This window comes from Accipiter gentilis, chromosome 6 (genome assembly GCF_929443795.1).
Source record: "Accipiter gentilis chromosome 6, bAccGen1.1, whole genome shotgun sequence".
Lineage (NCBI taxonomy): Eukaryota > Metazoa > Chordata > Aves > Accipitriformes > Accipitridae > Astur > Astur gentilis.
This window is the reverse complement of record NC_064885.1, coordinates 34,764,142-34,777,220: the sequence shown is the minus strand read 5'-3', so window position 1 is coordinate 34,777,220 and position 13,079 is coordinate 34,764,142. Positions and strand designations below refer to the sequence as shown.

The window sequence follows — 13,079 nt, the reverse complement described above, 5'->3', positions numbered from 1 at the left end:
GATGAGAAAAAAATTAGCGAAGAGTTCATCACTATCCAGTTTTTCAGATTTAATTGGACAGTTCTGGGAAGCTTGGCAGTTCCAAAGGGGGTAATTTTTAGGCACTGGTAATAAGCTGGTAACTTTGTTGCTATTTGTTATTTTAAAACATTTATTGATCTTAAACATTTTCCAGTGGCATATAGTGTAGACTACAACAGTTTCCCCTGTCATCTGTTTATTGGAGGCACTGAACAGGTGTTTTTGCAGTTGAAATTCCTATAAATTGTTGGTCTGTTTTAACAAAACCTCTGCTACTAATTTGTAGCTTTCAGTATATATTTCAAACTACTGTACTACCTGGACTGTAAAGATAAGTGCTTACATCTGTAATAGTGAACACATAATTGCGTGCACATAAAACCATGTGCTCACACCCTTTCCCTATGCGGTCATAGCAAGTAGCATACACCTAACTAAACATGTGAAAATATAAAAATAAAGATGTGAAGCCACTTACAGACATACATGTGGACTTCCTCAAAAGATTGCTAATTGCAGCGGGTTGGCCTCAGCTAGCAGCCAAGCATCCACACAGCTGCTCATTCACTTCCCCACACCACAACAGGACAGGAGGGTAAATAGGAAGAACAGGAGTGAGAGAGGTCATGGTTTGAAATAGGCAGGAAAATCACTCACGAGAAATGGTCAGATCTTCAGGAATATTTAGCATGCAAGTTATTTAATTGTTTTCTCTTGAGAGTTGTTGATAATCAAGCTTTCAAAAAACTTGGTCACCTCTTCTCAAAATTTGAAGCGCTGTGTTATGTTGTATAAATGTGTCACAGAAGCAGGTAGATCTGTTACAATTCTTTCACTCTTCTGATGTCCAATATGTTATCCTTTACACATTTTTTTCGTGAAATTTCTACCTGAATCAAATATTAAAGCAGTATTATTTTCCGTCCAAGTTCCATCTCAATGTGTGCTTTCAGTCTGAAGAACTGAAGGTCTTTCAATCTGAGCACCTCCTATAAGGCTGGCAAACATCTGTCAATTTTAAGTAGGAGTAGCAGGGAGTTCAGGGTGAATCAATGATTTGTCAATGGTTTTGCAAGAAATACGAGAATGTAGAAGGCAGATCACTTGGCCCCAAGTCCAATGCCTTAGCCCCCCCCCCCCCCCCCCCCCCAAGAAAAAAAAACCCACCCAACCCCCCTTCCCCAAACCCACTCAACTGTTTTCTAAGGTTGCTTTATGTGCTACTTCACTTAGAGCTTTTCAGAATTCATTACTGCCAAGCTTGACAGGTTCAGCTTTGGGATAATCCATCAAAATAATTTAGTTGACAACATATAACAGAGACAGTTTAAAGGGAGTGTGAAAAATAATTGCAAGTTCTGACTACTGGTGGAGCGGTATCTTCTGACTGTGAAAGATAAACTTGTCTAGTCTGTATTACGCTGATTCAGGTTTTGTATTTTGGGTTTGTTAGTCTGGTTTTACAAACTGCAAAAACCACTTGAATCCAGAAGTATACAGTAGGTTTCTTATAAGCAAAGGTTAAATGCTTGGCCATTTAGTCCCTTTCAGTTCAATTTTTCAATTAAAGTTTGAGTCTAGCCTAAAAATATTATCATATATATGTGTAATTTAAAGAACCTGTCATAATCTGTGTGTGTAATTGGTGCACACTGTATTTGGAATGGTAACTGTTACATTTGCAGTCACGTTTGCAGTAACATTTAAGTTAAATGTTTAACTGTGGGAGGTGAGGTGTGGGCTTGGGGGTTGTTTTGTGGTTGTGGTGGGGTTTTTTAGTAACTCCAGGTTATGCTTTCAAAGGAACTTCAAGTATAAGAGCTTTGTTTATATAATAGTGATCATGGGCTACTTGTGGTACAGCTAATGGAAAAGTAAGACAAACTCAAGGGCTTGTATGCCATAGCACTTGGTGTATAATCTTTAATTCTTATGCTTGTACCCAGTATGTCAACCTGGCTGCTGCAGTTGCTCAGTTTCTGCTTTCATTTGAAACACTGGCAAAAATAGTGATTGCACCTTTTTATCATTGTTTTTATTTCAAACCAACCCTGCTGGCAGTTTCTAAAGATGATACAGCCACTGGAGTAGAACATATGGCACTAACTTTATATGAACTTTGATTTTAACTGGACCTTTATTTTCACAGTGCTGTTTACAGTTAACTTGGTCAATTAAATGAATGCATTATTGTGGTGTGATAGATGTGAGGAAAAAACACTCATGAAATTTTACTCTTGTGTTAGGAAGGAGAACTTGCACTGTTGTGGTGGTATTGTGTCCATCTAGTTGTTTGTCTTTGTTTTTCTTCTATGAATAGCTTTTGAACTTGCTAGATCATTTCAGTTTGACAGAGGGGTAGAAGTAAGATAGGTAAAATACCCAAACCTGAAATACCGTTCCTCTTGCATTGTGAGCTCAACAGGTTTTTTTGCCTGCTGGCTTCTCAAGTAACTTGCCAGTCTCTCTCAACCAGCCATTTGGTATATTTAGCTCAGTCACTAATTATGGGATATCGAACAGTGGTGGGAGAGTATGGCAGCGACCAAAGGAGACATGAAAGGAAACTGAGAGCTCTCTGGATGCGTGTGGGTGAGGTATGGTAAAACGGAAAGAGGATTGAAGATGGACCTAAATGAGGGTGGGGTTGGAGTTGTTGCAGTGGGAATTCATAGGGGATATAGCACAACTTTGCATAGGAAAGTAGATTTCACCAGTCCTACAGAATACAGACCAACTAATTTTAAAATGCTGATATATCTATTTCTTTTTAGACCTCTTGGGCCTGAAAGTCTCTTACTTCGTGGAGCAAGATTAAAAAACACTAAAGAAATATTTGGTTTGTAGACATCTAAATATTTAAAGAGTATTTTATTCTTAAAACATGTTGATGAACTGTGGTTTAATTCTACTTGCACTGAAGAAATTGTAATAATCTTGCTGACTGTCACCTGAGGGCATATGATTATAGAGGAAAGTAATGATATTATGCTGAAGAATCTATAAGGATATAAAGTTCCAGCTCTGATCTGTGAAAATATTTGAAGTGGTTTGATAAAGGAATAACTTAACTTTAATGGATAAATTACTGTTGTTACTGTTACCCATTGTTCAAGAATTTCTCCTGAGATTTACCATTCTGATTTCCATAAAATACATATTGAAGAGCAGTACAGTCATAATAATGAACAACGTTTTAGTAGGTGTTAAAATTACTTCAGTAGTACTGTTCTACTATAGCAGAATATTGCAAATACTGTCTCAGCATTGTACTGAAGTAAACACAAAAGTATTCTCACCTCTTGATTTTATCCTATGTCTCTTTAAAATGAAAAATTCTGCAAATTTTATATATGCAGAAAATAAAGTATAACTCTTTCCCCTCCCCTTCCTTCCCAGGTGTTGCAGTGTATACAGGTATGGAGACAAAGATGGCATTAAATTACAAGAGTAAATCTCAGAAACGGTCAGCAGTAGAAAAGTATGTTTATTTTCTAATATCTTTCTTATTTGTAGAGCTTTAACTTAGTTTTTCCTCGGTAACTTTAAAACCCTGATGAGCTCGTCATTGGGTTGTAGGCAAGGGAAGAGGGTGTAATTGCTTTGCCTTCAGTGGGAAGCTATCGATACAAAATCTGTTCCTTGGTATTTCATCCTTTACTGATTCTTTCGGTAGTGTACAAAGTTGAAATACCCAAGCTTAAAATGGACTGAAGCAGAAAAGTTAGTTTGGGAGGTTTGTTTTTTCAGATGTGGAGATCATTTAATGATAAGTGAAATGCTGCTTGAACCAGATGCTCAGAGATAGTTTTCACAAAAGTCCCAGCCTCTGCTGTTCTGTGCACCCTTTACTGTAAAACTGCATCATGCCTTTAAAGAGGATGGATTGAAGTGAAGTCTTAATCACTTAGAAATCTTTGTCCTGAATCATAGTATTTAATATAATGGAAAATAGCTTTGTTTTACCTAGTCTAAAGGATACAGCCTATCCAGATGTGTTTTTCAATGTATCTTGCTTTTAGCACAAGTTGCAGGCTCAGTTTTAAAAATCTTTGCTCGTAGTTATGGGATAGGTGTTATAATAATAGAGATTTATATGTTGAACCTAATGAATTATTTTAAAAGGAAAAGGAGTTCTGATTATGTTGCATTTATTCCAGTTCCTAAAAATCTGAGCTAGCCTCCTGGCATTCTTTTGCAACATGAGATTGATTATTATTCTATAGCCAGATACAAAAAGACCTGTAGAGCGCACAGGAAAAGTTCAGTCATCCAAGCAAGGGGTGGAAAGGTGATCTGGCTAGCATTATGGAATATAGAGGCAAGTTTGACTATATCCTGGTATAGCATGGCCTGGGTTAAATAATCAGATGCAGGTGGTAGTGCTCTTCTAACTGAAGATGATTTGGATTTCCACTGTGGTTGGTTGTATTGCCTTCACACCCTTGCTAGATACTCAGGGAAGAAGAGAAGGTTAAGTCAGTCCCCAAAATCTTGGACAACAGGTGTAACACAAGTCAGCTGCTGGGGTATTCTTGCACCTTAATCTCGTCTTCATATTGATGTTTGTGGAGTATATCTTAGTCAGATGTAGTATTTCTTTTCACTTCTGTTGCTTGCTTGTCACATAGAAACTTTATATACATATCAAACACAGGATACATTTTTTAAAAAATTGTACAATAAGTTTTTAATCAATTCATGTAACCACAGTGTGTCAACAGATGAAACAAAATAAACTGAGGTTGCATTTTTTTGTTTTGCCTCTTTGTAGGTCCATGAATTCCTTTTTGATTATTTATCTAATAATCCTCCTCTTTGAAGCCATTCTGAGCACTATTTTAAAGTATGCATGGCAAGCTGAAGAAAAATGGGATGAGCCTTGGTATAATGGAAAAACAGAGCATGAAAGAAACAGTAGTAAGGTAATGTAGTTCTACCCAGTTGCATATCTGAGGAACACTCAACCACTGTATACTGAATATGATATTTATTATGTCTCTATTCTTGGATATAGGTGTAACTACCACATGATCCGCTTGCAAGTCTGTGTGCTGTTGTTTCAGTATTTTTGAGATAGTTCTATGTAGTTTCACCCTTGTGTAGAAATATCTTATCTCTGTTACTGGTTAGACTTTTTCATCCTTTATGAAAAGACCAAGGCTTTTGAAAATTTTGGGGTTTGTTAGGACATATTTCTGATGTTCTGTGATCTTACTATAGTTACTGTTCTTTTGGGTGTCCTTCGTCATTCCTTAAATGAAAAGAGGAGGAGGATACCTGTTCTTGTGCACCTTCCATTGCAGTGATCTCACAGTTCAGGCATTTTAGACATTCTGTGATGTCGAGATTGTTCAGACAATTTTGTAAGGCTGTAATTTTGCTCAAGCTCCTGCTTGCCTTCTCACTCTTCTGTAGAGATTGGAGGGATACTTTGAAGTCTGCAGTTCAAAGCATTCTGTATTTTCCTGTGTTCTGTTTAATTCTTGATTTCTGTACAAGTCTGCCTTCTTCCAAAGCAGTTCAGGAGCTGGCTGAAGCTGATTCGAGGAAGTAGAGGGGATTTTCGAAGCACAGAAAAATTAGAAATCCAGTTACCACATGTGATGTGGCGTCAGATGTTTAACACCCGCACTCCCCTCTCACCTTCCCCACCTCCCAGAGAGCTGAGAATTGAATGTGCTCACTAAGTACAAAAAGGTCCAAATTCCAAATCCGGAGAGTTCTGTTCTGCTTCACAAGTAGAGCACAATTTATGGTTAGTACATAGTGGTTCAGGAAGGAAAAAGAAGTAATTTGAGAATGTCTTTGATTCAAGGAGAATGAAGAGTTTACTGGCATTTCAGTAGAACATGCAATTTTCTCAGAAGCTTGTCACGCAAAGTGTTTTTGTGGTTTAACTGGAAAAATATGTTCATCTCAATGCTGTGTTTTGCTTAAATTACTAATTCAGGTTATCACTACAGTTAACAAAACCTTTTCAATGTATTCTAAAATACACTTATCTGAAAGTGTCACTCTTGAAAAGTACTAAATGAATGTTAAAATTTTCAAATCATTTAATGATTTTTATTCTTAGTACCTGCACCCACTTAGCACATTTTCAACTGTTTGAAGCGGTCAGTTGAGTAAATTCTTGGCTTCTCTTAATTTGAAGTAGTTGTTGGTGTAAGTTAGACTAGCCTGTGGAGCCTTTTCAATTCTGAATAGAATCAGGATGAGTAGTTACTCAGTCTTTCCATTCCGTTACCTTTGCCTTCAGGAGCGTACAGAGCCATCTGTGTTCCTCTTTCTATCATGTCTTTGTTTTTCTCTCTCCCTTGTTTACTTCCACAATCTGCTTTGCATTTCTCAATATGCTGACATGCTTACCTGAAATGCTTTCTCTGTTCATCTGTCCTGTATTGTGCACATTGTTATTTAATAGACAGTGCTTGAAGAAACTCACTAACTTTAGTAATTGTCAGTTCTTCTCAGTATATCTTCTCTTACATGAATTACTGCTCTCGGTGTTTATTGTTTCTGGTTTAGTCTGGAAGATCTCTTGAGGCACAGAACTTCCTGAGGTTTTTGTCAGACACCTTAATTATTGGTACTGACTTTTATTAAGTAGTTGTAGCAACACTCCCTAATTAGGGAGAACAGACATATTAAGCTTTGCAAACTGTTGACTACTTTTTACTTCCTTTCTTCAAAATGCTCTCCTATACCTGGTGGAGTTGGAGGAGATGTTCCAGTTTTTCTCATCTCTAACCTTCCTTGCTCGATATTCAAGTGTTGGCAAGAGTCTTCCCAAAGTCCAGTTTAGATACTGAGTTTGTTGTGCAAATGAAAAAGTGGCTGCAAAGAGACTGTAATGTTGCATTTCAGAGTTTGTTAAAATTGTTATACCTAATAAAGAGAAATTTCTATCCTATTCCATAGCTGTTTACCTGAAATGTATGTGTCAAACACTATGATTTGAAGAGGCATAAAAGAAGTCTGTGCCATTGAAATCCACAGTCTCTTTCTTGATATGTAGCCTGGAACACCCACATCACTGGGGAGTGCCAGTGCCCTCTTGTCACTCTGCTGTCCTAAACCAATACAGAATACTTGCAGATGCCTCTGACAACGTGGAATATCAGTTGTTTGCCTTCACCATTTAATGATTCCTTAGAAAAGCCTATAAGTTGTGCTGTTTGATGGAACGGGGAATGTGTTGTTTTTTTCAGACCAAGAGACCTGTTTGAAAACAGAATCACCATGGCAGTTAATATTAATTGGCAGCCCTCCTGACAGATTCAGTAGAAAGGACAAAAATTAATGAACTTGAGGATTGAAACATCCAGTCATAGCTTAAGGCAGTCTTTTTGCATCAGTCTGAAGGCGCGTTACTGGGGCAACCTGGAAATGCCTGCATTGTCACTGTGTGTGTTCTTTCCTGCGTATGTGGGACTTGGTCTCCTCCAGCTCTGTCAGTTTGTCATTTTTCATGCATTTTGAAACATAACTAAGTAACCATGTTTCACCTAATCACTGCAGTAATCTTTACATTTTCTCTTTTTCTCTTGTAGATTCTGAGATTTATTTCAGATTTTCTTGCTTTTCTGGTACTTTACAATTTTATCATACCTATTTCACTTTATGTGACTGTTGAGATGCAGAAATTTCTTGGATCTTTTTTTATTGGCTGGGATCTTGACCTCTATCACAAGGAAACAAACCAGAGAGCACAAGTAAATACTTCAGACCTCAATGAGGAATTGGGACAGGTAGAGTAAAAAATATGTTGTTTCTTCTTTTTTTTTTTTTTTCCCCCTCCTGTTTTCTACTTCTTTTTTAATATTAAAATTTATTACTGCAGACTTTTTATTGATTGTGCTTTGTTTTCTGATTAATTTAAAAATAAGGTGTAAATATCTGATGGCAGAAATTAAAATTTTTACATGATCAAAAAAAAGTGTGTAGTGGAGAGTGTGAGTTGTTTGTTTTATTTTTTTTTTTTTTTTAAATTCTAACAAATATATGCAACTCCAAGTCTGTTTTTGTTTTCTTTTACAAAAGGTAGAGTATGTGTTTACAGATAAAACCGGTACATTAACTGAAAATGAGATGCAGTTTCGGGAGTGCTCCATTAATGGCATAAAGTACCAAGAGGTCAATGGTAAACTAACTCCAGAAGGGTTTTCTGAAGATTCTCCAGATGGAAATAGGCATAGTTTGGTAAGACAGCCCCCCCCTCTCCCCTCCCCCCCCCCCCCCTGCCCCCCCAATTAGGCATCCTAGGTAGAAAGTGTTTTATTTCAGAGAACTACTCTTCTAGCAGTAGCATTTTTTTAAAAAAAATCACAATTTCTGAAAAGTGTGAAGCTATTACGTGTTATTGAACAAATAATATTTATTGAACATGTTGAGATATGATTATTTAACATGGAATATTTGGCATAATTTAAGTAAAAACATATTCTTCTATTAAATATGTTCAAAACTGGTTTCATATGTAAATGTTACAGATGAGGTTTTTTCTTTCTTACAGATGAGAGAGGAAGAACTCTTCTTGAAAGCAGTTTGCCTTTGTCATACAGTGCAGATCAATGCAGATCAAACAGATGGTGCTGATGGTCCCTGGCATGCCAATGGAATAGCATCCCCATTGGAGTATTACGCTTCTTCACCAGATGAGAAAGCTTTAGTTGAAGCTGCAAGCCGGTGAGTTGTACTGCCAAAACTATCTAATGTAGAAATTGCCTACTAGGGCAGGCAATTCATGGTAAAAGCAACCTTAAAATTTGCTCAGAAAGATTGTAAAGCCCAGGGCCTGGCACTATCGGTTTGTATGAAAACATGCAAAAATAAAATATACAAAAACCTAGGCATGTTATGAAGGGATTATTTAAAATATTTATGGAAATCCTTGAGAAATTATAGTGGACAGAGTATGTTGCTATTAAATGTTGTAGAAAGTGGGCATTCTTCATCTTCTCTAGAAATAGAGAGCAGTAATGGGGTATAAGAGCGCTGGCCCCCTCTCCCCTGGCCCCCTTTGTCAATAGGCATTATGTCTAAAGTGATGGTTAAAATTAATGTATTATTTTCTTTACCTTTTAGGGTTGGAGTTGTATTTACTGGAACTAGTGGGGACAGTATGGAAGTAAAAAGTCTTGGAAAACCAGAAAGGTATTCATTTTTATTCCTTGTTTCTTTTGAAGGACAGAACAGTAGTGAAGATTAATATAATGTTCTCCTCTTAATCCTCTCTCTTCATAAGAAAACCTTGCCTTTCCACAGCATGCTCTTTTTAATGTTTTTCCCTTGATGTCTTCAAGACAGCTTGCATCTTATTCCTCACCAATTGAAACTGAGATGCAAGAGTTGTGTGTGAGTTACTCTGTGTAGGTGTGTATTGTAACAGTTTGTATCTTTGCCCATTCCTCAAACATTGAGACTGTAGTAGAGTTGGAAAACTGGATTGTTTATTCAAGTCTTACAGTTTGTGCTTTCGGCTCTTGAAGTTCCCAGAATCAGTCTCATGTATGCGTAATCTAATTATTTTAAACTTTCCTAAAATGAGTAGACATATTGATAACTGTGTATCTGTCATATGTCATAACACCTTTTATCCATTTGAGCTGTGTCAGTTAGTTGGTAGTACTTTAAACTTAAATGTCTAAAATTAAGTTTCTAAACTAGTGGTAACATAATAAAAAAATAGTCCAGTTATCAGGGAACATACGCTCCTCTTTGACTGTGTAGATTGTTTACAAATGCTAGAAACGAAATGTAGTTTTCAAAGTTACACCTGAAGTAATGATAGAAGGATAAAGGAATAGGTAGGAGCTGATTGTAATCTCCAGATGTAAAGCTAGTGTTCAGGAAACTATTCCTATTGGTAGAAGAACCTTTTATTCTTACAGAATGGAATTAAATATATATAAAGTGCTGAAAAGCAATCAATTTCAGAAACACATATAACATTGTTGCTCAACAGTGGTAGCATTACTTTTAGCATTTCTATGTAAAAATGACACTTTGGGGAAAGCTCTGTGGGACAAGACTGTATTTATAAGTCATTGTCTTTGGAAATTTATTTCTAAAAATGTTCTTTTGCCCTTTCCCTCTTCCATTAAAATACAAAATACAGGTATAAATTGCTTCATGTTTTGGAGTTTGATCCGAATCGCAGACGAATGAGTGTCATTGTAGAGAGTCCCTCAGGTAAGTGATCAGAAGTTGCACAAGCTGCAGCTGAGAACTTCTTAAATAGTATGTATTCTTAATTTCTCTTCTATTTTACTTTTTAGGAGAGAAGCTTTTATTCACAAAGGGAGCAGAATCTTCCATTCTTCCTCGTAGTAAGAGTGGAGAAATAGACAAAACAAGGATACATGTGGATGAATTTGCTTTGGTAAGTGTATATGCTTGCCCAGCTGATTGGATGAAAATTCTTCCAGTACAAATTCTGTGACTTGAAGTGAACAAATTGCAGGTGATGCCTTCTTGTTAGATCAGAATCTTGTCTGCTCTGAATATAGTCTTTTATTTTCTCACAGAAAGGACTAAGAACTTTGTGCATAGCCTACAGAAGATTCACACCTGAGGACTATCAAGAAATTGGCAAACGCCTTCATGAGGCCAGGACTGCCTTACAACAACGGGAAGAAAGATTAGCAGATGTATTCAACTTCATAGAAAGGGATCTTGAATTACTTGGGGCTACAGGAGTAGAAGACAAGTATGCAATGGAGTTTCTGCTAACTACACTGAAAAACATAGCGAGTTTAGGATTTATAACTGAAATATGATGTGTGCCATGAAAAATTCTTCCACCACAACCAAAAGTTCTGTGCTATTCTTGTTTAGTATGTTTACCTCTCTGGATTGAGGCGCATTCAAAACACGTTGTACCAACTGATTTTGGCTTAATAAGTATGACTTAGAGTGCTTCATTAGGAGAGATTCAATGTATGTGAAATGGAATAATTACAGTAAATTTTTAGGGTAACAGCTAATTCTTTGGGAAAACTCCCATACATAGGTACTTTGCAAAGCATTCTGCTTGCGTAGTGGATATTCTGTAAGTCAGAGTGTATTGTACACTGGAGTGTACAGATGGAGCACTTAGAAGCATTTCATGCACCACAGTAGATAGTAATTGTGGACTGTTTTAAAGCTTGTTAAATACAGCAGTGGTACCTAATTTAAATTAAAATATGCTTATTACAAGTATTTGATCACTTAGCAGGTTTGAAGTTCTGGTTTTGTTTTATCAAGGCCTTCATTTTATTACTGGTAACAGAATGTCATCTGCCAGACTATGATTCTCTGGAAATATAAGTAAAATTGGAAATGCAGTCTTAAATCATCATGACAGTGAGGTTACAGGAGTAACATGGAGTCACAGTGTGAGCTCTTTTTTTGTTAAGTGTTGTAAATGGGTTATTTAAGATTTTTTTCTTGTTTCTAGACTGCAGGAGAAGGTCCAAGAAACTATAGAAGCACTCAGGTTGGCTGGTATCAAAGTGTGGGTACTCACTGGAGATAAGCATGAAACGGCTGTTAGTGTCAGTTTATCGTGTGGACACTTTCATAGAACCATGAACATCCTTGAGCTTGTGCAACACAAGTCAGACAGTACATGCGCAGAACAACTGAGGCAGCTAGCCAAGAGGTAAAATATCTGAGATGTCATTATCTAAGTGATCATCTTAGCTTGGTTTTCTTTTATTTTCAAATTTTATGACAATATCTTTGATGTATGTGCCAAACACATGAAGTTGCCTTTTTAAAAAATTTATTTAGTAATATAACGACAGACTTGAGGAACCAGTGTGTCTAACGCGCTAACTTCTTTTGTTTATTGTGTGGGCAACTGCATAGTTCATAACAAAATTTAAATTTTTCCCTCACACCAATACAAAGCCAGCTTTTTTGTCCCTGAATAGAATAAAGGAAGACCATGTTATCCAGCATGGACTGGTTGTGGATGGGACCAGCCTCTCTCTTGCACTCAGGGAACATGAAAAACTGTTCATGGAAGTTTGCAAAAACTGTTCTGCAGTGTTGTGCTGTCGCATGGCACCCCTTCAGAAAGCAAAGGTAAGTGAGAATGTAATCAGATTGTCCTGTAAGTATTTTTATCATGGATTGAGGAGGCAAGGATTTCTGGAACGGCTCTGTTTGTTTGCCTGACCTTTTTTGTGACTTTTGAATCCTTGTTAAATTCAATTGATCTGGAGTGGTTTGCCCATAAGTTTATACATGCATTTGTGAAAATCTGCAAGTGGATGGAGAGTGTCAAAATACAGCCACCATGTAAGAAGGCGGCTCATCTTTAATCAGCCTCTTGAGTGTTCTGTAAGACAGTAGCTGTCCTGATCACCTCATTCCTTTGCATTGCCTGTTCCATCACTTTTCCAAAAGCTAAAGCTAAAAGAGCTTAAAAAAAAGCTAAATTGAAAATTCATGAAGCTGTAGGGAAAAAATATGCTTTTCTTAAGATTTAAAAAATACCCAAGTTTGAGGAAGAAGTAGAAGGGAAGGGTACCTGAGGCTAGTCTCTGTGGGAAGTTTGCCTTAATGCTCTCTTCTAAAGCCATTTTTCCTTCACGTGTACTTAATTTTACTCAAGTACAGGTCAGATAAAATTAAAATTCGGCTTTTGTGGGTTTTTTTTTTCTCTAGAAAGCGAAGCTCTGAAGAGCTATAATATTTATTCTTTCCTTTTGAAATTTTCTCTCGTTATTTTATGCTTCTCTTTTGTTTTTTTTGACTAATATTCAATTGTATACCTCTACCGGAGTATTTTTTAATTTCTCATACTTTTAGCTTATCTGTATGCTTTAAAGGCTTTTTGCATGTATTTCTAGTAATACTAAACCTCTGAAGGGACACTGTTGCCCATTCTTATTTTTACACCTTGTCAAAAAGAAAAGGAAAAAAGACATCTTTTTAACTTAAAGCACTAGGAAACGCTTATGTGAGGTAGTAAATGTGTAAAAGAGAGCAGGCTATTTCACTATAGCATAAGTGACCTGTTTTGAGGTCACTCTTCCTGCTTCCAACGTTTAGCCAGACTT

The 13,079-nt window shown here is 36.7% G+C and overlaps 1 protein-coding gene across 9 annotated transcripts in view; it reads left to right on the top strand.

Annotated features, from left to right (window-relative positions):
• The window catches only part of ATP11B (ATPase phospholipid transporting 11B (putative)), a 72,816-nt gene that overhangs the window by 26,976 nt on the left and 32,761 nt on the right, over positions 1-13,079 (top strand). For all 9 annotated transcript variants that reach the window (XM_049803417.1, XM_049803416.1, XM_049803418.1 and 6 more), the window contains exons 9-20: positions 2,796-2,860; positions 3,421-3,502; positions 4,796-4,946; positions 7,578-7,775; positions 8,068-8,226; positions 8,540-8,712; positions 9,112-9,180; positions 10,145-10,218; positions 10,305-10,408; positions 10,554-10,735; positions 11,468-11,671; positions 11,946-12,099. In XM_049803417.1, coding sequence (XP_049659374.1) covers positions 2,796-2,860; positions 3,421-3,502; positions 4,796-4,946; positions 7,578-7,775; positions 8,068-8,226; positions 8,540-8,712; positions 9,112-9,180; positions 10,145-10,218; positions 10,305-10,408; positions 10,554-10,735; positions 11,468-11,671; positions 11,946-12,099 — 1,615 coding nt within the window. The remainder of the gene's footprint in view (positions 1-2,795; positions 2,861-3,420; positions 3,503-4,795; positions 4,947-7,577; positions 7,776-8,067; positions 8,227-8,539; positions 8,713-9,111; positions 9,181-10,144; positions 10,219-10,304; positions 10,409-10,553; positions 10,736-11,467; positions 11,672-11,945; positions 12,100-13,079) is intronic.